At 35.3% G+C, this 27746-nt stretch overlaps 1 protein-coding gene across 1 annotated transcript in view; it reads left to right on the forward strand.

Moving 5' to 3' along the window:
* The first annotated feature begins 204 nt into the window (after positions 1-204).
* LNPK (lunapark, ER junction formation factor) overlaps positions 205-27746 on the forward strand; it is a 93508-nt gene continuing 65966 nt past the window's right edge. The window contains exons 1-5 of the mRNA XM_068967968.1: positions 205-303; positions 5572-5660; positions 7240-7281; positions 7988-8175; positions 26630-26688. Coding sequence (XP_068824069.1) covers positions 5634-5660; positions 7240-7281; positions 7988-8175; positions 26630-26688 — 316 coding nt within the window. The 5' untranslated portion in view covers positions 205-303; positions 5572-5633. The remainder of the gene's footprint in view (positions 304-5571; positions 5661-7239; positions 7282-7987; positions 8176-26629; positions 26689-27746) is intronic.

Here is a 27746-nt window from a genome sequence, read left to right on the forward strand (position 1 = left end):
GACGCGACGACGAGCACCCCGTTTGGCTGCGGAAGCCACAGGGATGCAGAGACCTCCTCCCGCCAACCGCCTGCCTTTTTCCCCCAACTGCCCGCCCTAGTCGCGGTCACGTGACGAGGGAGCGGCGCGCGCCGGCCGCGGCACTGATTGGCCGGCGGCGGGAGCGCGGGGTTTGATGGGAAGGAGTTGGCTGGGCCCGTATCTCTGTCACTGGCTGGTGCTGTCCGCTCTGGAGGCGGACTGCGCGGTGGTGGCCGAAACTGGCCGAGGTGGACGCCAGCGCCGGGCTTTGTTTGTTTGAAGGTAAAGGGCTCAAAATGAGGGTCATTGGGAAGGTTCGGCAGAAGAGAGGCGCGCTGAGCTTTTCCCTGGGAAATACGCTCCCGATTACCTTGCTTGCCTCTCCCAGGCGCTCCGCCTCATGCCGAGTGGCCTACCAGTTCGGCGGCGGCGGCGGCTAGTCGAGCTCCTGCCCGACTGCGCGCTGACCCCGTCTCACCGCCTGATCCCCTTGGTTTCCCGGTGCAGGGGCTGGGATGGCTCTGGAGTGTTGGAGACCCCTTTTTGTTCCCGGAGGGGAGTTGGTTCCCCAGCCTTTTTTCAGAGATTCGAGGAGGGGGTGGTGGTGCGGTGACTGGGTTGAGCTGAGCACCGTCCCTTTGGCCCACCTCCCTGTCCGAGCGAAGGGTCAGAAGGTCCTACAGTAAGCCGTCGCTTTGCGTGGGTTCTACCCTTGTCATCCTTTGCTGAGTTGTGCGGAGGCGCCGCGAGTGGGAGAAATCGGGAGGGACCGAAAACTGTCAGTGTCATACTGCTCGGCCCAGGCGTGTGGGCGTGGATTGTGTGCTGCTTAGAGAAGGCTCTCTTCTGCCGTTGTCCTTATTTGAGAGATGGTGGGGTGAAGGGAAGGGCGAGATTGCGTGGGTGCCATAGGCCTGGCACAAGAAGAGCAAATCTAAACCGCATCAGTAGTTTTAATTCTTGAATATTGTGTAAGGGGATTAAGAGAAAGTTGGTATTGGTGCACACAGTTTTGCTGATGGTGTGCTAAGTAAAATCTGTGACTCACTGAATTTTCCATGTTCCGTTTTTTCCCAGTAGGCTTCTGGTCTGTGGTGCCCATTGTCGACTGTTTTCTCCTTTCTCTGTGGCCTGGGTGTCACAGTTGACAAAATTGTCACCACACAAAATTCAACAGCAGTTTGTATGGTTATGAGTAAGCTTGGTTTCAGGGATATGTTCAAGCTGGCAGGGAATGCTAATTTCTTGTCCTCAACAGCCCCCGTAGTTTAGTTTTAGGAGAATCAAGTTGATTTTGAACACATTTTTAAACAAGTGATGCATTTACAATTAGAATTTCAGTTTTTCTGTCATCTACTGGGATGAGCCCAATACTGTTAAAAACTTTGGTGTTCATATATTATTAACTTGAAAGAATATAAGGAAGAAATGGCTTACAACAGGTATGATTTGTTGTAGAAATCTTTCCAATCAAGATTTCTTGAGTAGTATTTAGTTTAGAATGACTATTGACTTACTGTGAAGACCAGAACTTAATCATTAAATAATAAAAGTGCTTTTAGAAGTGTACTTCTTTTCAGTAATTTTATTTTTGAGCAATAAATGTGGTGGTTTGGGATATTTCAGAATTGTCTTTTCAGTTAGGATATTTGGAAGTTAGAGTTCTAGAACAAACCCTTTTAATCTCAAGTTGAATAGTCCAGTGTATTATAGAGGTTTCTATTGATGGTGACTGAATAATTTCTACTTAAGTTTGAAACTTGATAAAACTAAACTTCCTTTGCTATTAAAGGCCCTACAGGGTTATTTTAATGGAAGAGTTGTTAGAGTATTTTGCTTAATTTTTTATACTGGAGGAAACGAGAGCAATACAATTTCAGTTTAAAATGCAAACTAATTTTGTTTTCCAATTTTAAAATTATAAAACAGTTTCTTTACAAGAAGGTGGAAAGAAATGTGTTCCATATGAGAAGTATTGCTGTACTACATGTGTTTTCTGGTAATAGTAATAAGTTCTATAGTTTATTATACACTTCATTATTTGTTGAATACTGTGCCAAATAATGTATGATTTCATTTAACTCATGCAACTATTATGTGAAGTGTATTTTCACGGCTAAACAAATGCTGAACTGAGGCTTAGAGAGTATAGTTTATCCAAGATCACATAGCTAGTGTGTGGTTGAGTCATGTTTTGAATCCAGACCTTTTTTATTCCATTATTTCAATATGACTTGAAGTAAGCTGAAAATTTAAGAATAACATGTCCCAAGATTTTAAATTCTGACACTTAAACCTGAGTGTGAATAGCAGTTAGTAGAAAGCATTAGAATAATATTGTGGGCATTGTTCTTTATTGAAAAACACATTAGATGCACCCAGCTCTTATGGTCATGTCAGGTCCCATTATATCAAAGTGGAAGGAGACTCTTTGTACATGTTCACAGAAGAGTTCTTGGAATAGGCCAGTTGAGATTGAACCATCTGTCCACTCAAGGGCAAGCAAATCGATTTATGCTTCAGAAAAAATGCTAGTAGTTTGATTCTCATGTATTTTCCCTGTGTTGAAAGGAAGCAGAGATGGACTGGAGAAAGGCAACAGCCACAGCAGTAAAAACAACAATTTGTATTGAGAAATTAGGATGTGCCAGACACTGTTGTAAATACTTTAGAATGCTTTTTAACATTTGAGAGGATTCTTACCTATCACTGTTTTGCAGATGAAGATAATGAGTAACTGAGAGGTTAAGTACTTTATTTGCCCAAGGTTTCATAGTAATGTTAATGTTTCATTAATACTGCAACAATTCTCAAGCAAATAATTGATGTGAAAGTTGGTATTAATTGTAGTATTATGCATATATTTCATATGACATGTATTTTAAAAGTGATATGCAGTAAACAAGTAGAAGTAGTACTTGAAGACTTCTCATACCAGTTCTGCCCCTATCTGGAGGTACATGATTTTGGCACATCATTTAGCTTCTCTTCCATGTAGACTTAAGCATTCAAATTTAATCAAATAAAGGAATTGGGCTACATGATACACTGTACCAACCGTGGATCTTGTGTTTATAACTTTCCACTGCGGTAACCCCATTTACCAGATGTTTGAGAATGTCTGAGGGTGCTTTTATGTGCAAATTCAGTCTAATCTACAAAAAGATTTTATTTCTTATTTTGAGTTATTGGATATAACGTTTCTTTTTTTGGCCTTTTTTATTGAACTATAGCAGATTTACAATATCATATAAATTGCAGATATGTAACTTAGTGATTTACAATTTTTAAAGATTATTCTCGATTTATAGTTATAAAATGTTGGCTATATTCCCTTGCTGTACAATATATCCTTGTAACTTATTTGTTTTATACATAGTAGTTTGTACTTCTTAATCCCCTACCCCTAACTTGTTGCTTTTAAAAAAATCAAAACTAAAATACTGTGTCTGGCTCTTCTATTAGTACTTACTGTCTTTGGGAACTTAGCAAATTATTTCACTTCTGTAGCCTCCGTTTCCTCATTTGTAAAACAGATTGATAATAGTATCTAAATGACAAAATTTATGAAAAACATTTGTTTTAGGGCTTGCTAGAAGATTGAGTACTAAGCGTTTAAATATTATTGTCATTACTTTCAGATGTTAAAAAATCTAGTTTATGGTAGCTGTAAGCTTGGAGGCACATCACTGTTTCAAACCGGGATGTGTACGTCACTTGTGTACAAATCACTGTCCTGTACACCATGCATACGTGGGATAATGTATACTTTGAAAGTATACATCTTAAGTGGTTCATCTGAATCTTCCCTCCCCAGTCACGTGTCTTGGTGATGTTTAGCATATATGGTTTTAAGATCTATTTAATGTCTTAGCTTAGAAATTTTTACTTTTATTCATTAAAGTTCCTGGGTTTCCCACAACCACATATTAGAAATTTGAATACTGAGTTACTATTGAAGAATTAATAATAATATTTATTTATTTTTTTAATTTTTTTAATTTTATTTATTTATTTTTTCACTTTTTTTTAATTTTAAAATCTTTAATTTTTACATGTATAAATAATAATATTTAGATTGCAACTTAAATGTGCTTTATAGCATTGATTACATTTATAAACTGCAGAAATTTTTAGGATAGATGATAGATATTTCTGTCCATAAAAGTCACTTTGTATGTTTTATAATTAGATTTTTTGTTACTTCTGTAACCAAGAAAGTTCAAGGTAGGCATGCCTTATGCTAATTCCAACCTAAAAATAGTATTTCAGAGTGTATGTACTTACTTGGTACTGGCATTATTTTGTGATTACATTTATGGGTTTAAAAAAATGTAAGAATTATGTCCTAACTTTTTTTTGGTGGAAATGAAGCAGTTTTATATTGGTAGTATATAACTGTAACCTTGTAAAAATATGTAAGTTTGAAAATATACTTTAACTATTTCAATTTAAAAGAATTAAAAATTATATAATTATTGACTGGTAAATTAATTTAGGTTATAATATTGCTGATACATTTTTTAAATGTATGGTAATATTTAATATAGCTTCCCTTGTGGCTTAGTGGTAAAGAATCTACCAGCAATTCAGGAGACCGCCTGCAACATAGGAGATGCCAGTTTGATCCTGGGTTGGGAAGATCCTCTGGAGAAGGAAATGGCAACCTACTCTAGTATTCTTGCCTGGAGAATCGCATACATTTGAGAGTCATAGAAAAACAACCAAAAGATGGGGATAGGAGATACAACTACCTGGCATGACACTTTAACTAACTTGAGGGACTCAAACAGAGTTTCAGAGAGAAATGCTTATTTGGGTGTTGACTGGTTGTGGACAGACCAGAAGTCTGAAGATAGAGTTCCTTTGGGTAATGTTTCTTCTGAGTTATTGCACAAATCACTTGATTTCTTTCTACTTAATTTTCTTATCTGTAAAATGGTAGTAATGAAGATTATCCTGTGAAAAGTGGTAATATTAACTTTAATGTACAGAAAAGAAAATTATGGCTCGGAAACATTAAATGATATGCTCATTGTCACAAGTAGCCTTGTAACCCTTATTTTCTTACTCAGAATCCAGTTGACTTTCTATTATTGTAAAGTGATGTTATTCTGAACATTGTAGAGCACCCCTAACTCCAAATAACTAGTTTAGTTGGGAGACAGCCAAATGATAGAAATGGCTGTATTTAAGAATGTAGAATAAAAGTACAGCAGAACTTTTCCTGCAAGAACAACATAGAGGACCTACTTTAAGGAACAGAGAATTGCAAAGTGGTATAAATACACACTTTTAAAATGCCTTGCTACTTAAAAAGTCCTTCCAGCGTTATTTTCACTTTTAAATATGTTCTGCCTTGGAAGAAAGATTTTTTAAAAGGTGGACTATCTGCAAGTCTATCTGAATTAAACTCTCACATAAGTGGAATCCAAGGAAATTAATATTTTATAGTATTTTATTTATTTTATAGTATTGCAACATTTAAATTTTATAGTGAGTGTGCTGTATATTTAACTTAAACTTTAAAAATAATTGCTTTATTTCTAGCTGTGAGTTCCTTTGGACAACTGATGATATTTATTATTGTGCCCAGTTTCTACAAATGAAAAATGGGTGGATTATTTTCTCGATGGAGGGTAAGTTAGTTTTCTTTACAACAGTTCCTAGTCTAATGTAAAAGTGTCCCATAAAGTTATTTGTAAAGGTCTCCTTTGTGGTGTAAACTTGAGTAGTAGTTTAATATTATCCCTAACTCTATTTAATTTTTTTTTCCTTCTTGTGAATTTGTTTTTTATTTGGACTTTAATGGTTATACTTGCTTTATAGGTGTCTCCTATCTCTGTTTAACAGGATTATTTCACTTTGACTTATGAATTATTTTTATTTCTATCTTTATACCTTCATGTACAAATGGTTGTCTTTTATTGTTTTCATAGCACCTAAATTTCAATCTTACTTGAAAGATAGTTGAAATTATTCTATGCAGTACTTAATGTTTTTATAGGTTGTATCCTTTTGCTTAAAGCTTATCACAAATATTTACTGAAGTGATACTAGATGTACTTTTAGGAGTTAATAGGTTAAACAATTAAAAATAGAATTTTATTTTATTGGCTAAGTCTTTAAATTTAGGATTATAAAAAATATTGATAAATGCTCTTCTTTAACATAAGAGAAGGTAATGTAGTCTAGGACAAACTGCTTTGCTTATTTTTTTTACTCCTTTTTACCATAGTAACGGCATCTAGCAGTACTTGATATACAGTTTAGTTCTTGAACTATTGCTGGAACTGCTTTGCTTTGGATTGACGTTTTATTGATACTGTCCACCCTGCCCCCCTTTAAAATCTGATAATTGAATTTATCTGTTTTTCCTTTATTTTTCTTGTTAGGTTGAACTGTATGAAATTACCAGTCTTCAACAGTTTTGACTGCATAAACAGCAATTTCATATGGTTTAATCTAATATTAACAATTCCTGTGGGTACTACAATGAACTGATGATTATCATTATTGAGTATATAATTAGTAATTATTTTTTCAAGTGTTATGTGAGCCTTTATGGCTGATTTTTATTCTAGGTGATATAAAAAATGTCTCTGAAAAACAAGCTCTGTTGTAATGAAGTATTCTTAGATGCCCTTTAAAAATCTGATCTTCAGAAAAGTATTTTAGGAATTCAGAATGAAGGTAGCTTATTGATTTTTGACCCCCAGCGTCCTAAGTGAACTTTTAGCAATAGTAGATCAGAACATCTTTAGTTTTGAATTTTTAAATAGAATTTATAGTTATAATAATTTAATGTAATTATTTAGAGTTAATTTATAATAATAATAGAATTCTTTTGAATAATCATATCTTAAAAATTTTTCCTTAAAGGAAAATTTAAACAAATTATCTCCCAATAATTTCTAAGTATGTTTTATTGGGGTTAAGGACAGTAAAAATTGAGCTGCAGAGTTGAAAGTACTTTTGGGCCTAAAAATAAGTTAAATAGGAGCATCTTATTTCTTTAGTCTTGTGTAATTTTGTTTATACTTATAATTTTTATTTAAATCTAAATCTCATTTGTAAATAGGAATACATATTGCTTGGTAATATTGAAAAAACTTAGTTTTGGATTAAAATGTTCTTTTATGATTAAAAAAGTCAAAGTGTTTCCAAGTTAGCGATAACAAGCTTTAATGCTGTCTCCTATTTCTGTTTATATAACAGACGAAACCTTCAACTGTAGAGGTTCTGGAAAATATAGATAAGGTATGTTCTTTGGCTCTGGGGTGTTACATAAATATTATTTTAGTATATATTACTTTGGAGACTAGATCTGGTATGCGAATTTAGAGGTGATATACAGTAAGTCTGAGAACTTTCATGTTAAAGTCCAAAGTCTTATCAGTGACTTAAGAACTCTGTGTCAAATAACAGTGTAAATCAATGTTACACCATTATAGATAAGTAGATTATAAAATAGTCTGGAACTATTTATATCAGCTTGCAAACTTCACAGCTTTTTACAGTTTCTATCATAAAAAATACTTATTCCTTGGGAATATTCAGAATGATGAATAGATCAAGGGAATCTAGTATGGATCACTATTTCAATTTTTATTAATCCTTTTTATAGTCACTTTTTTTTTTTGGCCTTATACAAAGAGAATTACTACTTGTTTGTTTTAACAAATACTGTTTATTGATGCCAACTTTATACCTCTGAGCTTTGCTAGTTTGATAGGTTATCAAATATTATTTTAAAATATCTTGCATAAAGAGATTTGTCAAATCATTATAGGCATTTTAATATATTTTAAACTTCATTTTTAATTGTCTTTTCATATTATGTTCTGTTTCAAATATCAAGGTATTATATTTCATTGAATTTTAAGGGTTGTTTCTCTGTAACTTCTCTATCATGTTAAATTTTTTTTAAACAATTTACTTTCTTTATGAATTTTTCTCTTCATAGGAAATTCAAGCATTGGAAGAATTTAGGGAAAAAAATCAGAGATTACAAAAATTATGGGTTGGAAGATTAATTCTGTACTCTTCAGTCCTCTATCTATTTACATGTTTAGTTGTATACTTATGGTATCTTCCGGATGAACTTACAGCAAGACTTGCCATGACACTTCCATTTTTTGCTTTCCCGTTAATGTAAGTAAAATATTCTTTTTGTTGACTTTTCTTCTTTCTGACTAGATAGTTGTAATATAGTCAGTTTCTTTTTATTATGAAATATAGTACTGTTGCAGGTTGAGTAAATTTCATTTTTTTTGCAGTTTGAAAACTATTTCTTTAAGAAAGGAGAACAGTTGTTCTAAACCTTTATTTACAGTCCAGTGTACTTGAGGAATATGACCCAGTGACATTTGTAATAATGGTTCTATATGGTAATCTTTCTGTGATCTCTAATAGATGGTCATGCTCCCTAGGAGTATTGGGCATGGAGTGGGCATTTCTGATTGTGGGTAATGGTAAGTGAGGGAACGCTTATAGAACAAAAAGAACACTTGCCTCAGTGATTCCGAATGTATTCCATTCTCCTACTGTTCCCCTCTTTTTAGTAACTGCTATAAAGCAATTGATTCTTATTATAGAAATATTTTGTAATATAGTACTTTACAGGAGGTATGTCATGATTGAAAATTTTGACAGAAAGTTGAGTGAAAAATTTGTTCAGTCAGCAAATGTTTATAGGTACCAGTTGTGTAGATGTTGGATTATTGTGGTGTATGGTACACAAAAACACTAAACCTTTGTCCATAGATCTTAGACTGCATACATTAACTTAAGTATAATGAGTATTATGAGAGTGTCAAATGGTCTGGGAGCATTTGACAGGACCCCTAACACAGTCTGGAGAGGAGGTGAGGGTCAGAGAGGTGGAGGTGGGGGTCAGTCCTTTGTTTTCTTTACTACTGCTGCCACAAATTTAGTGATTTAAAGTAATACCCATTTATTATATCACAGAAGTAAGTCAGAAATCCAGGTAGTTTGGACTTTTTGCTTAGGGTCTTGCAGATTTAAATCAGTTATCAGCTGGCCTGGAGTCTCTGGTGGGAAGAATCTGCTTCTAGGCCCAAACGAGGTGTTGGCTGACTTCTGCTCTCTCTCTCTGATTTCCTATTTTGCCCTTGATTGGGAGAAACTTCTGCTTTAAGGGCTTAGCTGATTATATTAGATCCGCCAGGATAATCCAGGTTAATCTTCCTATCTTAAAATCAATTGAGTAATAATTATATCTGCAAAGCCCCTTCATAGCAGTACCTAGATAACTGTTTGTATAACCAGAGAATGGAAATCTTGGGGAGAGAGGGGGGGATATCTTTAGAATTCTGCCTACCGCAGCCTTCCTGAGGAAGTGATGTTTGAGTTTGAGATCTGAAGGTTGAATATGTGTAGCAAGGGTGGTGTGATATGGTAGGTAGTGTAGTAGGCAGAAGGAACGGAATATGTGAAGACGCCAAGGGAAGATAGAACATGTAGGTTTAAAGAACTGAAAGCTGAAGACTGGATTATGGAGAAAAATCTGGATAGTTAGGTGAAGAATATTTCTTGTGGGCCTTATAGTCCATGATAAGGATTTTAGCTTTTAATCTAAGAATAGTGGGCAGCCACTGAAGACTTTTAAGAAGAAGTATGACATGATTGTATTGTTATCTTGAAAATACCACTAAGGCTACAGCGTGGAGAGTAAATTAGAGGGGAGTAAGAAGGAAGGAATGATGCTAAAGCTGAAACTCCAGTACTTTGGCCACCTCATGCAAAGAGTTGACTCATTGGAAAAGACTCTGATGCTGGGAGGGATTGTGGGCAGGAGGAGAAGGGGACGACAGAGGATGAGATGGCTGGATGGCATCACCGACTCGATGGATGTGAGTTTGAGTGAACTCCGGGAGTTGGTGATGGACAGGGAGGCCTGGCGTGCTGCGATTCATGGGGTCGAAAAGAGTTGGACACGACTGAGTGACTGAACTGAACTGAACTGAAGAATGGATCTGGAGCAGCAAGATAAAAGGTTATTGTAGCTGTCCAGGAGAGAAATAACGGTAATTTGCACTTGAATGGTGGTAGCAGCATTGAAGAGGAACAGATGGTCTGAATGAAGTGGATGGGTTGAAGAGATTTAGGAGGTAGAATTGAGGTAATATGGAGAGGTTCTTCGTGATTGGTTGGATATGGGGTGGGGAGGGGGAGAATTGCATCAAGGATAAAATTGAAGTTCATAGCTTGGGAAATTTGGTTGATGGTAGTGTCATTCATCTGAATAAGCAGCAAAATGAGAGGGAGCAGGTAGTTGGCCCACTGAGACTGAAATACATGTGTTCTACCCAGATAAAGCTGCCAAGTAGGATGGTTAAGTATGACTATGAAGTTCAGGAGAGAAATTTAAATAGAAGGTACAAATTTAGGATTTGGCAGTATATGAATATTAGTCAAAGCCATCATTTGTCCATTCAGTAAATATTGAGTACCTGCAATGTATTATATTTGGTTTGGAGCTATCCCCCAGCGATAAGATCTTTGTCATCATGGAGCTTGCATTCTGTTGGGGTTGGATAGACAAAAAATGAGAGACAAGTAAACAAACATAGTTAATTTAGAGAAAGATAAGTACAATGAGGGAAATAAACAGGTGATGTGATAGAGAGGAGTAGGATACTTCAGGATGGTCCAAAAGGCCTCTTTTGAGGACCTGGTATTTGAAGTGAGAACTAAAGTATGAGAGAGAACCAGTATGGAAAGGGTTGGAATATATGGAAGATTATTTATATATACAATGTAGAATAGCATGTATACCCACAGAGAGATATCGGAAAGGATTATTCTGAAAATAATAATGGTAATTTTCTCTAGGCTTTGGAATTTTAAGTATTTATTTCTTTCCATTTGCTTTTTTGGTGTTACTTGAATTTTTAATATAAATATATTCTTCAAATTAAAAACAAAATTCCAAGACGATCTTTCCAAAAGAAAATGCAAAGGCTGTGAAGTATGAGAGAGTATTACTTAGGCAAGGATCAAAAACATAGGTATATCTGGAATGTGTGAGGAGAGGATGAGCAATGGAGAGGAAGAGCAATACGTGGTGAGCTTGCACAATCTAGGTCATGGAGATCACAGAGAGGAGTCTGAATTTCATTTTGGGTGAAATGGTAAATGTGTAAAGGTTTTAGTAGAAAGTGGCATGATGATATCTAAGTTAAGATCATATGTGCTGTCTTAGGGAGATGGAGTAAGAGGAGGACAAGAGTAGAAACCAGGAGATCAGCTCAGAGGCTGTTATAGAAGTTTAATTTAAAAATGAAGGTGGATTGGACTTCCCAGTGACAGTAGAGATGAACAAATGATTTGGAAATATTTTGGAAGTGAAACTGAGACAACTTGATGGGAAGAAATGGAAGGTAAGGGAAAAGGAGGAATCAGGGTGTAACAAGTTTTTTGCTTTGGCGTTGGTGGATACGATCTTTTTCTTTGGGACTTCTATAGTAAACATTTTTTGTTTAGTCTTTAGGAACCCCTGGAGCTGATACAATTTTAACTTTGTGTGTAGGTTAAAGAGCCAAAAATCGAGTGCATGCATATTACAAAATAATTGTTTCTGCCATTTAAAAGTTTTTTCTTCTCTTTTGAAATCTGTTGGGATGCTTCTTAACCCCACATATAGTCACAGATTTCATAATGCTGAGCTTCTTTCCCTGTTTCCTTCCTATTTTTTTTTTCCCTTTAAATGAAGAGAGAAAAATTTAGAAAGCGAGTAAGTGGGAATATTAATTGATTTAAGTGTCTTTACTTAAACTCCACTTGACATCCATTTCCATATAAAAATTGATTTTCTGATTATAAAAGATTTTTTATCTAGTTGTAAAAGAACGCCTGGCAGGAAACTACTGTGTTAATTCCAGTGCCTATCCACAGATTGTCATCAGCTATTTTGACTCAGAAGACTTTTTTTTTTCAAATAAGTCATACACTGTTTTTAAAAGTAAAAAATACTTAGTTTCTTTAAAAATGTTTGTTATTTCTTCCCGTTTGATCTTTCCGCTCTCTGAGTATGAACCTTTGTTGTTCTTACTGTGTCCTTTTGCTTGCTCTGCATCAGCTACCTCTAGTATTTCCTGGCATGTTACACTTCAGAGCTATTTCTCACTCTCTCACTCGCATCTGTGACCTGGTTCTCTGCTGCAGTTTCTATTTCAGTGTGCTTGTCACTTTTGGAAGCATAGCCCAGTTATCCAACAAAGAATAGAATTGTCCTTCTGATTGATGACAGTCAAAAAAGCATGAAATAAAATATAGCAACCTGAGAGTGAATGTGGTAAATAGAAAGAAGAGTCATCACAGGACATTTTCTTTTGAGCGTAATGTGAGCTATTGCCCAAGCTTACCCCTGGACTTTTTTTCTTTGGAAACTTCTTCCCTTTTTTTTTTTTTTAGGTTTTTTCCCTTTAGAAACTTTTTTTTTTTGAGGTCTTAACCAGGTTTTGGTTAAAGAAATGGAGGCAGAAGAAGCAATAAAATGGATTGCTTCACTCTCATCACTGTCTGCATTGATTTTAAACTTTAGACATCTACCTAATAACTACAAGAAGTGACTGCTGTCTCTGCATTCCAAGTTTTCCAAATGCTTTTACTGGCAGAGAAGTTATAGATTTAGGACTGAACATATATTGCCTAATCATAACTATTTGCAAATTATCTTTTATGATAGAATATCAATACTCAAGATTTTATTATGTCTTCTTTTTAGGATGTAATATGGAGGAAATTGGTGAGATTCCAATCTATTATTTTTCTGCTTTTCAGATTTGATAATATATTTATATTTCTCTGATCTCTTTAACTGTTACTAAAACTGAAATTAAAGTGAACTGATTTCATAGGAATTATTAAGACTGTGTGCTCCATTGTGAGGGAAGGTTTGGGTTACAGTTAAATTTTTATATTTCTACATTATGCTGGCTGATAAATGCATTACCTTGGGAGCTGGCTCATTTTTTGAGTGAACAACTGTAAAGTTCATCTGTATCCTTAACTAACTCTTCGAGCAACCTTACAAACTTTTATTTCTGGATACCTTATTCTTACAAGTTATACCTTTCTAGAAATTCCATTCAAAAGATCATTTCATAGACCAGTTAGCATAAAATGTTGACTTCCCCATAGGATTTAACCATGTTTTCTTTCCCTGTATGTGTGTTTTCCTCTTAAAATGAATTTATGAGGGGGAGAATTTAAGCAAAGTAACTGAGGAAGGTGGTTTTGTGCTGTTTGCTATGTTTTCTTACTTTTCTGCTTGAAAGCTGTTTGAGGATAGAGGTTTGATCTTATACTGATACAATTTTTATGCCTCGTTCCCACTTTCTCTTCTCCCAACAGATTGTGATATATATTTCCTCAATCCCTCTAGATAGCTAAAAGACATAACTTGTAGCCTTTTGAAGAAAGTTTGTTTCATGGACTTTAATAATAAAGTATCAAGTATAATAAAGTTCAGTCCCTCAGTCATGTCCGACTATTTGTAACCCCATGGACTGCAGTACACCAGGCCTCCCTGTCTATCACAAACTCCCAGAGCTTACTCAGACTCATGTCCATCGAGTAGGTGATGCCATCCAGCCATCTCATCCTCTGTCATCCCCTTTTCCTCCTGCCCCATCCCTCCCAGGGTCTTTTCCAAAGAGTCAGTTCTTCGCATGAGGTGGCCCAAGTATTGGAGCTTCAGCTTCAGCATCAGTCCTTCCAGTGAATATTCAGGACTGATTTCCTTTAGAATGGACTGGTTGGATCTCCTTGCAGTGCAGGGGACTCTCAAGTCTTCTCCAGCACCACAGTTCAAAAGCATCAATTCTTCGGGATTCAGCTTTCTTTATAGTCCAACTCTTACATCCATATATGACCACTGGAAAAACCATAGCCTTGACTAGATGGACCTTTGTTGGTAAAGTAATGTCTCTGCTTTTTAATATGCTGTCTAGGTTGGCCATAGCTTTTCTTCCAAGGAGCAAGCGTCTTTTAATTTCATGGCTGCAGTCACCATCTGCAGTGATTTTGGAGCCCTCACAAATAAAGTCTGTCAGTGTTTCCATCGTTGCCCTGTCTATTTGCCATGACGTGATGGGACCAGATGCCATGATCTTAGTTTTCTGAATGTTGAGTTTTAAGCCAACTTTTTCACTCTCCTGTTTCACTTTCATCAAGAGGCTCTTCAGTTCTTCTTTATTTTCTGCCATAAGCATGGTGTCATCTGCATATCTGAGGTTATTGATATTTCCTCTGGCAATCTTGATTCCAGCTTGTGCTTCCTCCAGCCCAGCATTTCTCATGATGTACTCTGCATAGAAGTTAAATAAGCAGGGTGACCATATATAGCATTGATGTACTCCTTTCCCGATTTGGAACCAGTCTGTTTCATATCTGTTTCTAACTGTTGCTTCTTGACCTGCATACAGATTTCTCAGAGGGCAGGTCAGGTGGTCTGGTATTCCCATCTCTTTAAGAATTTTCCACAGTTTGTCATGATCCACATAGTCAAAGGCTTTGGCATAGTCAATATATAAAGTATCTCTTATCAACTATAGTTGTAAAGAAGAAGGGATCTGAACATCTCTTGATATTTACTTAAGGAGACTACTTAGTTTTTGTAGCTAAGAAAATAATTTTGCAAGCATACCTTTTATAATATTGATAGCTATTAAAACATAGATATTCACTTGATATAATTTTGTATTTAAAGAATTATGTACTGAGACATAATTAAGAGACAAATCCTATTCTTGGATAGGGAGATTCAGTATTGTAATGAGATTGGTTCTCCCTAAATTAGTCTAAAAATGTATAATCACAATAAAAATACTAATGATACTTTAAAAATCTTGGTACACTTATTCCATAATTTTTAATGGAAAAATAAGCACATAAGAATATCTTGAAAAATTTAGAAAAGGAGCAGAGGTCTACCAGGCTTCAGATATATTATAAAATTTCATTAAGTAAAAGTTTGGTCTAAATAGAGACGCAGACCAAAGGAAGAGAAACACAAGAATCCAGAAATAAATCTCCAAAGGAATTTTTATTGCATATGGTTTTTATACATGATAAAGATAACATTTCAACTTATTGGGGGGAAATGGTGTTGAGTTATATCTCCCTTTCCATTATAAAATTAAAAAGATAAAGCTTGTATATATATGGAATTTAGAAAGATGGTAACAATGAACCTATATATGAGACAGCAAAAGAGACACAGATATAAAGAACAGACTTTTGGACTCTGTGGGAGAAGTTGAGGGTGGGATGATTTGAGAGAATAGCACTGAAACATGTATATTACCATATGTGAAATAGATGACCAGTCCAAGTTCGATGCACGAAACAGGGCACTCAGAGCTGTGCACTGGGACAACCCAGAGGGATGGGATGGGGAGGGAGGGAGGAGGGCATATGTATACCCATGGCTGATTCATGTCAATGTATGGCAAAAATCACCACAATATTGTAATTAGTCTCCAATTAATTAATTAAAAAATAATTCTACTCAGCATTGTTTAATAAAAAAATTATTTTCTTAAAAAAAATAAAGCTTGTTCATTATACCAAAATAAATTACTTTTGTTTGTCTGAATGTGAAAATAACTCTTGCTAAAGCCTTTGATGATTAAATAAACTGACAAAACCGAGACCTGTATTTTTTCATTTTTAGCTTTATATATTGCTAAGTCTCATCTTAAAACATTTCAATAAATTGGATGGGTTTTGTGCAGTTGTTAGAAAGAAGGCACTTAAATTTGGCAAGAAGGACCAAATAAGTAAAAACTCCTTTGTATATGATGATTGCTGAAAAATCATCAGAGATTTATAGAATGTTAATCCTTCAATAAAAATGAGGAAGGTTTATGTTGTTTGAGTTTTAGACATTCTGCTGCATTTTAACTTTTATAATTTTTAACTTTAATACAGTAAAAACACTGAATATGAAGGATTTAAAATGTTCACTGAATCTAAGGTGTAATTCTGTTTTATCAAAACTCCAATTTTTCATGTTAGAGCACCTTTATAAATTTACAGTGCAAGTCACTGATAATATTCAACAGAAAATCATGCTGACTTACTTTTCAAATAACATCAGGTTCATTCAGAAAGGAACAACAGAAATAATTTAATGAATATGAGTTAAGAGATTTTAGTATGCCTTAGTATTACTATCTTAGAACTGATTGTATATATGAACTTAACTGATTTTCTGTACTAATTTTGTATTCAACCATAATAATTATCTTATTGTTTCTTTTAAAAATTTTACTTTTTGACCCTTTTTATTTTGTATTAGGGTGTAGCTGACTAACAATATTATGATAGTTTCAGGTGAACAGTTTCTAATAAATGTTTCAGTTGATTGTTCGAGAGTTTACAAGTATGCAATCTTATTATTTGTAAATAGCAATAATTTTACCACCTCCTTTTAAATTTTTTTACTCTTTTCAGATTTTTTCCCCCCTCTTTCCTAATTGTGTTGGCTAATACTTGCAGGACAGTGTTAACTTGCAGAGAAAATAGTTGTCATCCTTGACTTGGTCTTTGGGAATGCTTCTAATTTCCCCAGTGGGCATTATTCTGACTTTTGGTTTGAGACATGTATTTTATGTTAAGGAATTTTCTAGCTTTCTGTATTTTGTTTAGCTTTTTTAAAGAAAGATTATTAAATTTTGTTAAATGCTATTTCATCATCTATGGAGATAGCCAGATAATTTTTCATCTTACACCTCTTGATATGATAGATTATATTAAATATTGAATTCAAATGCTAAAATGTTGATTTTTAGGAAAATTTCTACTTTCTTAGTTGCAGTCATTTTGTAAAAAATTAGAAAGCTTTTCTTTCTTTTTAAATGGTCTGTAACAGTTTAAATAGTACTGGCAGTATTTGTCCTTTACAGGTTTAGTAGTATTCCATTTGAAATCTTTTGGGCTTCGTGTTTTTTTGATATCAGCTAGCTCTTAACAACTTTGAAAATTCAATAGTAGTTACTTTTTTAGGCTTTCTCTGTCTTCCAAGGTTACTTTTGTTAATCATGCTACAGTTTTAAAATATATTTGCAGTGTTGTAATAGTAGTAATCACTGTCTCTGATTGATTTTTAAAATCTTCCTTGTAGCTATGATTGTTGCTTCCTTATTGTTTCTTATTTTGTATATTTGTAATTCTTTTTTGATTGGATTGTTTTTGTTAGCTGTTTTATTCCAAAGAACAAGCTTAAAAAATGACTTCTTTTTATTAATTATTTTTTCACACTTAGGTTTATTTTATTCTTGTTACTCAAAATTAATGCTTTAATATATTTATTTTCATCCTTATTTCTTAACATAGTACACGGTGCATATATTTGAGGCCATGGTATTTTCTGACTGTTTTAGTTTTATCCCACAGGACTTAATATGTAGTGATGTGTATTTACTTTGCTTATTTTAAGACATGATTGCATTTTTTTTAAAGTTTTTGTAATTTAAGGGTTATTTCTAGATGGCCGGGTGTATTTGTATGTTTGGTTTTTTGGCTTAGTTATTATTGCTGTTTTTTTTTTCACAATAATAAAAGATATTTATCAGCTTTCACAATCAATAGTCAGACAAAAAAATAAAAGATAGTCACAGTTGCAAGCCATAATGGGAACATGATTAATCTAACAGTAGAACATAATTACATATAATTTGGAAGATCAGGGAGAGTGATGTAAGTGAAAGTGCATACATGCACATGTTTTCATCCACCCAGCCAGTCTGTGTCTTTTGGTTGATACATTTAATCCATTTACATTTAAGGTAATTATTGATCTGTATGATCCTGTTACCATTTTCTTAATTGTTTTGGATTTATTTTCTGTAGGTCTTTTCCTTCTCTTGTGTTTCCTGCCTAGAGAAGTTCCTTTAGCATTTGTTGTAAAGCTGGTTTGGTGGTGCTGAGTTCTCATAACTTTTGCTTGTCTGGAAAGCTTTGGTTTCTCCATCAAATCTAAAGGAGAGTCTTGCTGGGTGGAGTATTCTTGGTTGTAGGTTCTTCCCTTTCATTGCTTTAAATATGTTGTGCCATTCCCTTCTGGCTTCTTTCTGTTGAGAAATCAGCTGATAGCCTGACGGGAGTTCCCTTGTATGTTATTTGTCGTTTCCCCCTTGTTGCTTTTAATATTTTATCTTTGTCTTTAACTTTTGTCAATTTGATTACTGTGTGCCTTAATGTGTTCCTCCTTGGGTTTATCCTGCCTGGACTCTGTGCTTTCTGGACTTGGTTGACTATTTCCTTTCACGTGCGAGGGACGTTTTCAGCTATTATCTCTTCAGATATTTTCTTTTCTTTTTTTTTTTTTTTTAACGAAGGTCTGTATAGTCAAAGCTCTGGCTTTTCCAATAGTCATGTACAGATGTGAGACTTGGAACATAAAGAAGGCCTGGTGCCGAAGAATTGATTCTTTTTTTTTTTTTTAATTTTAAAATCTTTAATTCTTACATGTGTTCCCAAACATGAACCCCCCTCCCACCTCCCTCCCCATAACATCTCTGTGGGTCATCCCCATGCACCAGCCCCAAGCATGCTGTATCCTGCGTCAGACATAGACTGGCGATTCAATTCTTACATGATAGTATACATGATAGAATGCCATTCTCCCAAATCATCCCACCCTCTCCCTCTCCCTCTGAGTCCAAAAGTCCATTATACACAGCTGTGTCTTTTTTCCTGTCTTGCATACAGGGTCGTCATTGCCATCTTTCTAAATTCCATATATATGTGTTAGTATACTGTATTGGTGTTTTTCTTTCTGGCTTACTTCACTCTGTATAATCGGCTCCAGTTTCATCTATCTCATCAGAACTGATTCAAATGAACAACTAATCTCAAAAATATACAAGCAAATTATGCAGCTCAATTCCAGAAAAATAAACGACCCAATCAAAAAATGGGCCAAAGAACTAAATAGACATTTCTCCAAAGAAGACATACGGATGGCTAACAAACACATGAAAAGATGCTCAACATCACTCATTATCAGAGAAATGCAAATCAAAACCACAATGAGGTACCACTTCACACCGCAAATCAAAACCACAATGAGGTACCACTTCACACCAGTCAGAATGGCTGCGATCCACAAATCTGCAAGCAATAAATGCTGGAGAGGGTGTGGAGAAAAGGGAACCCTCCTACACTGTTGGTGGGAATGCAAACTAGTACAGCCACTATGGAGAACAGTGTGGAGATTCCTTAAAAAATTGCAAATAGAACTACCTTATGACCCAGCAATCCCACTGCTGGGCATACACACCGAGGAAACCAGAATTGAAAGAGACACATGTACCCCAATGTTCATCGCAGCACTGTTTATAATAGCCAGGACATGGAAACAACCTAGATGTCCATCAGCAGATGAATGGATAAGAAAGCTGTGGTACATATACACAATGGAGTATTACTCAGCCGTTAAAAAGAATTCATTTGAATCAGTTCTGATCAGATATTTTCTCAGGTCCTTTCTCTCTTCCTTCTTTTTCTGGGGCCCCTATAATGTGAATGTTGGTGTGTTTAATGTTGTCCACTAGGGCTTCGCTGGTCACTCAGCTGGTAAAGAATCCGCCTGCAATGAGGGAGAGCTGGGTTTGATCCCTGGGTTGGGAAGATCCCCTGGAAGAAGGCAAAGGCTACCCACTCCAGTATTTTGGCCTAGAGAATTCCATGGACTGTATAGTCCATGAAGTCACAAAGAGTCGGACACAGCTGAGCAACTTTCACTTTCAGAGATCTCTTAGGCTGTCTTCATTTCTTTTCATTCTTTTTTCTATATTCTGTTCTGCAACAGTAATTTCCACCATTCTGTCCTCCAGGTCATTTATCTGTTCTTCTGCTTCAGTTATTCTGCCATTGACTCCTTGCAACCCACTCCAGTATTCTTGCCTGGAAAATTCCATGGACGGAGGAGCCTGGCAGGCTACAGTCCATGGGGTTGCAAAGAGTCAGACACGACTGAGCAACTTCACTTCTCTTCAGTATATTATTCATCTCTGTTTGTTTGCTCTTTAGTTCTTGTAGGTCTTTGGTAAACATTTATTGCATCTTCTCCGTTGTTTTCCCAAGCTCCTGGATCATTTTCACTGTCATTATTCTGAATTCTTTTTCTGGAAGGTTGCGTATCTCTACTGCATTTAATTGTTTTTTGGGGGTTTTATCTTGTCCTTTCATCTGGGAGATAACTTTCTGCTTTTTCATCATGGTTAACTTTCTATAATATGGTTTTTGTTTTAGCTGCTGTGAAACTGTGCTTCTTCCTTCTGCCCTCTGATGGATGAGCCTAAGAGGTTTGTGTTAGCTTTCTGATGGGAGGGACTGGCAATGGGAAAAACTGGATCTTGCTCTGGTGGGCAGGACCTTGCTCAGTAAAGCTTTAATCAAATTATCTGCTCATGAGTGGGGTTGCACTCCCTCCCTGGTAGTTGTTTGGCCTGAGGCGACCCAGCCCTGGGGGCTAGAGAGTTTACGCCAGGAGGGGCCTTCCTGGCCTGCTCCTGCCAGTGTCCCTGTGGTGAGGTCCTGCCGACCCAGGCCTCCACGGGAGACCCTTCAGCATGAGCAGGTAGTTTTGGTTCAGTCTCCTGTGGGATTACTGCCCCTTTCCTTTGGGTCTTGGTACATGCAGGATTTTGTTTGTGCTTTTCAAGACTGGAGTCTCTCTTTCTCCCAGTCCAATAGAAGTCCTATAATCAAATCCCCCTGGCCTTCAAGGCCAGATTTCTTGGGGATTCCCAGTCCCTTTGTCAGATCCCCAGGCTGTGCAGCCTGACATGGGGTTCAGAACCTTCACAACAGTGGGAAAGCTTCTTTGGTATTACTGTTCCCCAGTCCATGGGTCATCCACCCAGTGGGTGTGGGGTTTGTTTCATTGATGTGCTGCTCCCACTGTCTTGCTGTGGCTTCTTCGTCTTTGGACATGGGGTATCTTTTTTTGGTGCGTTTCAGTGTCCTCCTGTCAATGGTTGTTCAACAGTTAGTTGCTAGTTTGGTGCTTTTGCAGGAGGAGATGAGCACACATACTTCTACTCCGCCATTTTGAACTGAGACCTTATTTCTAGTTTCAATGTATTTCTTTCAGAGCATGTTGTTTAATAATATATCTACTTCTTTGATCTTATTGAGACTTTTTGGTGGCATGCTGTTTGGTTACTTGCTGTGTTTCATGAATACCTAAAGATAGTGTTTTTTCCCACGTACACAAAATTTGATATTATCAGTGAAAATGACCTTGCTATATTATATAGGTCTTCTGTGTCCTAATAACAATGTACTTTTACTTCTCGCTATATTTCCTTTAGTTTTCCTATATGAGTGTTGATGCTTTTCTATTTGATGAGTAGATATTCCTAAACTGAAAGCACATCCTTTAAAAAATACTTTTTACTTTGAAATAATCACAGATTCATACAAAATTAGAAAAAACAGATATACAAGCAGGTCCTGTCTCTCCTTCACCTAGCTTCCCCAGTGGTTACATCTTGCATGACTATAGTTAAATAACACAGCTGGATATCGTTATTGGTTCAATTCATAGAGCCTATTCAGATTTCACTAGTTTTGCATATGCTCATTTGTGTGCATGTATTTTATATTTGTTTAGTTTTATCATATGTGTAGCTTCATATAACTACCCCACAATTTAGATCCAGAATTGTGCAGAGTTCCTTTCTGCTTCCCCTTTATAGTCATACCAGTTCTTTTCCACCTGCCCCATTCCTAACCCCTGCCACCCCAATCTGTTTTCCATCTCTATAATTTTATTTCAAGAATATTATAAAGTGGGATCACATACTATGTAACCTTTTGGAAATGGCTTTTTAAACTCAGCATATTCTTGAGATCTATCCAAAATGTTATATTCCTGTGATCCATTCAAAATGTTAAGTATAACAATAATTCCTTTTTATTGCTGAATAGTATTTCATGGCATTAATGTGGCACAGTTTGTTAGTCATATTCTTGTTGAAGGACATTTGGATGTTTTCCAGTTTTTGGCTCTCACAAATGAGGTTTCCATGAATATATGTGTACAGGTTTTTGTCTGAATGTAAGTTTTCATTTCTCTGGTGTATATACCTGAGTGTAATGTCAGAGGCACATGTAAATAAATACGTGTTTACTTTTATAAGAAATTGCTAAACTTTTTTTCAGAGTGTGTGTGTGTGTCTGTATTCAGTCACTTAGTTGTGTCTGACTCTTTGCGACTCCATAGACTGTAGCTTGCCGGGTTCCTCTGTCCATGGAATTCTTCAGGCACGGATACTGAAGTGAATTGCCATTCCCTTCTCCAGGGGATCTGCCCAACCCAGGGACTGAATCTGGGTCTCCTACATTGCAGGCAGATTCTTTTCCATCTGAGCCAACAGGTTTTTTTTTTTTTCAGAGTAGAGGTACCTTTTTACACTTCCACTATTATGTTTAAGTGATCTAGTTTCTCTGCATCCTTGCCAACATTTGGTATTACCACTATTTTCTAATTTGATCATTCTGATAGGTGTGTATTGATAGATCAATGTGGTTTTAACTCACATTTCCCTGATGGCTGTGATGAACATTTTTTCATGTGTTTATTTTCGATTTGTATCATCTTCTTGGTGAAATTTCTATTCATGTCTGCTGTCTGATTTTCCAATTGAATTATTAGTCTTTTTGCTGTTGAGTTTTGAAAGTTCTTTATGTATTTTAGATAGAAGTTTTTTGTTGGATGTATGGTTTGTAAATATTTTTTCCCAGTCTGTAGTTTGTCTTTTCATCCTTATAAAGGGTTTTTCACAGAGCCAAATTTATTATTTACAATTTTCCTTTTATGGATTGTGCTTTTGTTATCAAAAACCCCTCTGTAACAGACTCACAGACTTAGGGAACGAGCTTATGTTTGACAGGGATGGGGGACAAGGATGGGGGATGGGATACCTAGGGAGTTTGGGATGGGCATGTACACATTGCTATATTTAAAATGGATAATCAACAAGGACCTACTGTATAGCACATGGAACTCCGCTCAATGTTATGTGGCAGCCTGGATGGTAAGGGTGGATTTGGGGGAGAGTGGATATCTGTATGTGTATGGTGGAGTTCCTTCACAGTTCACCTGAATGTATCACAAGACTGTTAATGGCTATACCTCAATGCAAAATAAAAAATTAAAAAAAACCCCAAAACTCCTCTGTAGCTGTAGGTCTTGAAGATTTTCTTCTTTATTTGCTGTGCTTTTTTCCTTCTAACATTTTACATTTAAGTTCATAATCCGTTTTGAGCCTGTTTTTAAATATAAGATGTGAGGTTCCATTGAGATCCTGTCACTTTCTTCTTTGCCTGTGGATGCCCAGTTGCTTCAGCTGTATTTGTTGGAAAGAAACTTCATCCTTTTTAATGCTATAAAATAACCTTTTTCTAGTTTGGAGCTTTGTTTGGTTGGGGGGGGGTAGTCTTGAATTTAATTTTGTGTCATATTATGATCAAACCTTATTTTGTGTGTATTTGCCTACTATAGTTTTTGTCCATTGTTTTATTTTCAACCTTCAAAAAACTTAGTTTTAGGTGTTAGTTTATATTATAGGGTTAGTTTTTCTTTTATGATCTAGTCTGAAAGTCTTTTTCTTTTGCTCTGGTGAGCTTAGCTCATTTACATTTATTTAAATGAAAGATGTTGGTCTAAATTTTGAAACATAATTTTCTATTTTGATTTTGGTTTTTATAACTTACAAACAAAATCTTTAGGTATGTGGTATGTTTACTTTACTTTCATCCAGTTATTTGTAAGAGGTTTATTTGAGAGTATAGAGGCAAGTCTTCCTACATTTTAGGCTATCTATAATTTTCCTTATGATCCAGGGTTTAGTATGTTAGTTTGTTCAGCTTTTATTTGTCTCTGGCTAATAAGGTTAGGCAACTGTGTATAAAATTTTTCGTAATATAAATCTTCTCTGCCCTGCTGCCATAGAAACAGAATATTCTTTGTAAATAGGGCATTTATGAGTGATTTCTCTTTAAGCCCTGATTTTTCTGTTTCGTTGTTGGAACCAAACTGGGGAATTTCTGCCTGTAGCATGTGTATCTTGTTCTCACTGTAATAAACATGAGTTCTAACCTTTACACTTTGAGAAGTTTATCTTCCTGTCTTTGAGTGAGATAAGCAGTTTTCCTTCTATGCTTTTATTCTTTTGAGCCCCAGCATGTTCTCTATTGTTTTGGGGAACTCTTTCACATATTTTGAGAGATGAGTTTTAGCTTATCTTAATTTTATCAGAAAATGAATTTGTGTTTTTGTTTCCCTTCTGTTTGAATGATTTCCAAGAAGTGAAGGGGGAAATGGAGACTATGCCACTATTCTCTAAGTATAGGAATTGGTAGAAATATCCTTAATATCTTGACAAACATGTTATTTACTGTATTGTTATAAGTTATGTTTAATTATTGGGAGAGCAACATCTTTGTTGGGATAACTAGAACACATATTCCTGAAGTACTTTAGTTCTTTTCCTAAAGTTTATTTTAAAGAATTATCTATTTAAAAGAATTTCATTTAACTTCTCCTTAAAAAATAGCTAACTCTATTATAGTCTGTCTTTTTAAGTCTTGAAGACTTGACACTTAGAAATGTGTATTGTTTGACAGCTACTTTTCTCCACCAATTGTTCTGATAAAAACCAAAAGAAGAATTTGTTGTCCACAAAGCGATATTAGTAAGTTTTATTGTGAAGTAAGGGACTGTATTTTCATTCTTATAACTTGTACACTTTGAAAATTATGTATAATTTTATAAATATCTACCATTTAAGAAAATTAATAGATTTCCTACAGAGTTTTAGTCTTTATCTCTGCAGTTCCTTCTCCTGTGTCCTGTTTTCTTCCCCTGTACTTTTTTTTTTCCACCCCCAAATCATCTCTCAGTTTGCCACTGTTTCAGTGGGCTTGCAGTGGGGAAATATTATGGGACTTTTCTACTTTTGTAGAATCTTTGAGGGTTGTGAGTTGTATGTTTAACCTTTTTTTTTTATCTCCCTTCCCTTGATAAAGAAGGCCAGTGTCTTTTTTTTTTAGTACTAGGGTAGTTGTCCAAGTACTGTGTAGGAATCTGCTGCTGGTTATTTTGGTGTTTTCATACCATAAAAATAAATTGTCATAATACAAAAAACATGTACAAGTTATCTGTTGCTATGTAACAGATTGCCCCAGAACTTTGTAGCTTAACAAATGTTTATTTTCTCTTTCAGTTCTTGAGGGGCAGAATGTTGGAGCAGCTTATTAGCTGGATGGTTCTGGCCCAGGGTCTTTTTTCATATATAAATTGCAGTTAAGCTATTGGCTGGGGCTACAGTCATCTCAAGGCTTAACTAAGGCTGGAGAATTTACTTCTAAGCTCACACATGTAGTTGTTGGCAGGCCTCAGCTCCTTCCTGGCTGTTTGCCAGAGACCTCTGTTCTCATGAAATGGGCTTTTCTATAGAGTTCCCTGAAGGTCTTCATGTCATAGCAGCTGGCTTCTCTCAGAGTGAGTAATCCAAGAGAGAAAGATAGCAAGCTGAAGAGGAGGCCTGAGATGGAAACTGTGTGTTTTTATAACCTAATCTTGAAGTGGCATGCTGTTACTTCTGTCATATGCTATTGGTCACACAGACCAACACTGGTGAGAGAGGGCTACATAAAGTTCAGAGTTGTGTACTCCAGGAGACAGAGTTCACTGGTGATGACCTTGTAGGCTGATTCCTAAGAATAGCAATGATATATTTCAGAGTGAAGAACTAGTTTTCATACTTATTTGAATTTACATTTAGATACAATGTATTTTTTATAAAATGATAATGTTTGTATACTTATTCTGATATGTTCTATGGAGAAAGGAATTTTTGTTTATTTACATTGAATTTAAGAGATGACCTGGACAAGTCTGTGATTAGGATCATTCTTCGATTTTCTTTTAATTCTCTTAATATCATTTGATGTCTTACTAATGTAAAGCCTAAATAATTACTCACAAAATTTATGAAAGGAGATGTTTAGCTAAATTTACTTGTCAATTATTTATTTGATTATAATATTTTATTTTTTCTCAAGATAGCTTGTTTGGTAAAGTTCCCTCTAATATTCAATAACAGGGAAAGAGTATCAACTTACATTTGTATAATGCTCTGGATTTGTAAAATGTATTTTTCCTAATGTATAGAAATAGATAAAGTTTTAGAGTTCATGCTTACCTAGTAAAAAGGAATTTTATAATTTGTTCTTAATCTTTTGGAGGATTCATAGATCCGTTTGAGAATGATAAGGGCAATGGTCTCTCCAGAGAAATGCACTTAGGTGCACAAAGGCAATTTCACAATTTGGAGGGACCATCAGGAGATCCATGAATTTTAGATTGAGAATTCCTCCTTTGAAAGCACAGGTAGATTTCTGGTGACTTCTGAAAGGAATGCTTTTTTATTTTCAAAATACAAAGGGAAACATTGTCTCTGACTGTAATTAGAAATGTGTATTTGTTTTCATTTAATGTGGCTTCTAATTCATGTATCCTAATTATGGTTTTTGTTTCTGATTTTTGCTTCTTCTATAGCATCTGGAGTATAAGAACAGTACTTATTTTCTTCTTTTCCAAGAGAACAGAAAGAAATAGTAAGTTTAATTTTGAAGTTTTTATAAATACTTTTTAAAAACCCATCTTATATGGTGCATTGGTTTGTAATTGAATGACAGGTTATGAAATGGTATGCTGAAATGACAGTGTGGTAAATATTGAGAAGTTGTTCACTTTAAAGCATAAGAAAGTTTATGAATGATCAAACTGGTTTTATTTTTCAGTTGTATTATTTCTATCGTGTCCATTTAGAATTTTTTTTCACTCAGTACACAAAATAAGTCATTTCTTTAGATGAAGAGAAATTATACTGGTTATCTTTATAGAAAATTTATGTTATTAGGGAGTAAAATATAGTTAAACATCTTTTGATTTATTCTATTAGTTGCATCTATTCCTTTCAGTCTCACAGTAGTGTGGAATGTATTATTACCAAAACACAAAGCATTGTGCTTTTTATGCATTGAGAGTATAATTATACTAAAAGAATATACATATATATTGACTACTATGCTAACTATTCATCATGATATTCCCAACACACAGAAAAGCAATGTCAGAAAAATTAGAACATTTAAAATGGGATATCTCATCATAGCAGAATTTCTTCATAAAAATAAAAAGTGAAAATGAAACTTCAAAGTAAGTTTTTCTGTGGCTTATTTCTGAAGTAAAGATAGCTATTTACCAGTTGTGAGTTAATTAAATTATGTAATTGCAGCAGATGAAAAAAATGTATTTAGGGAAAATACTTGCTTGGCTAGTAGCCTTTTTAGCAAGAACAATTGGTTGAAGAGTTAAGAACACTGGAAGCAACATAGTTCATTTAAAAACAAGACAGATGATTTCAAGTGATTGTCAGTTGGCTCTTTTTTTTCTTTGGCCACACTATTTGGCTTGTGGGATCAGTTCCCTGATCAGAGATTGAACCTGGACCATTGCAGTGAAAGTCCTGAGTCCTAACCACTGGACGGCTAGGGAATTCCTATTTATGCTAGTTCAGTATTCCTAGAGAAAAACTAGAAACCTAAAATAAATTTGTAAAGCAGATACTGAATTGTCATTGGTTCTTGATGAGTTGACAGATGTTACTGAT

This window comes from Capricornis sumatraensis, chromosome 3, assembly GCF_032405125.1.
Source record: "Capricornis sumatraensis isolate serow.1 chromosome 3, serow.2, whole genome shotgun sequence".
Lineage (NCBI taxonomy): Eukaryota > Metazoa > Chordata > Mammalia > Artiodactyla > Bovidae > Capricornis > Capricornis sumatraensis.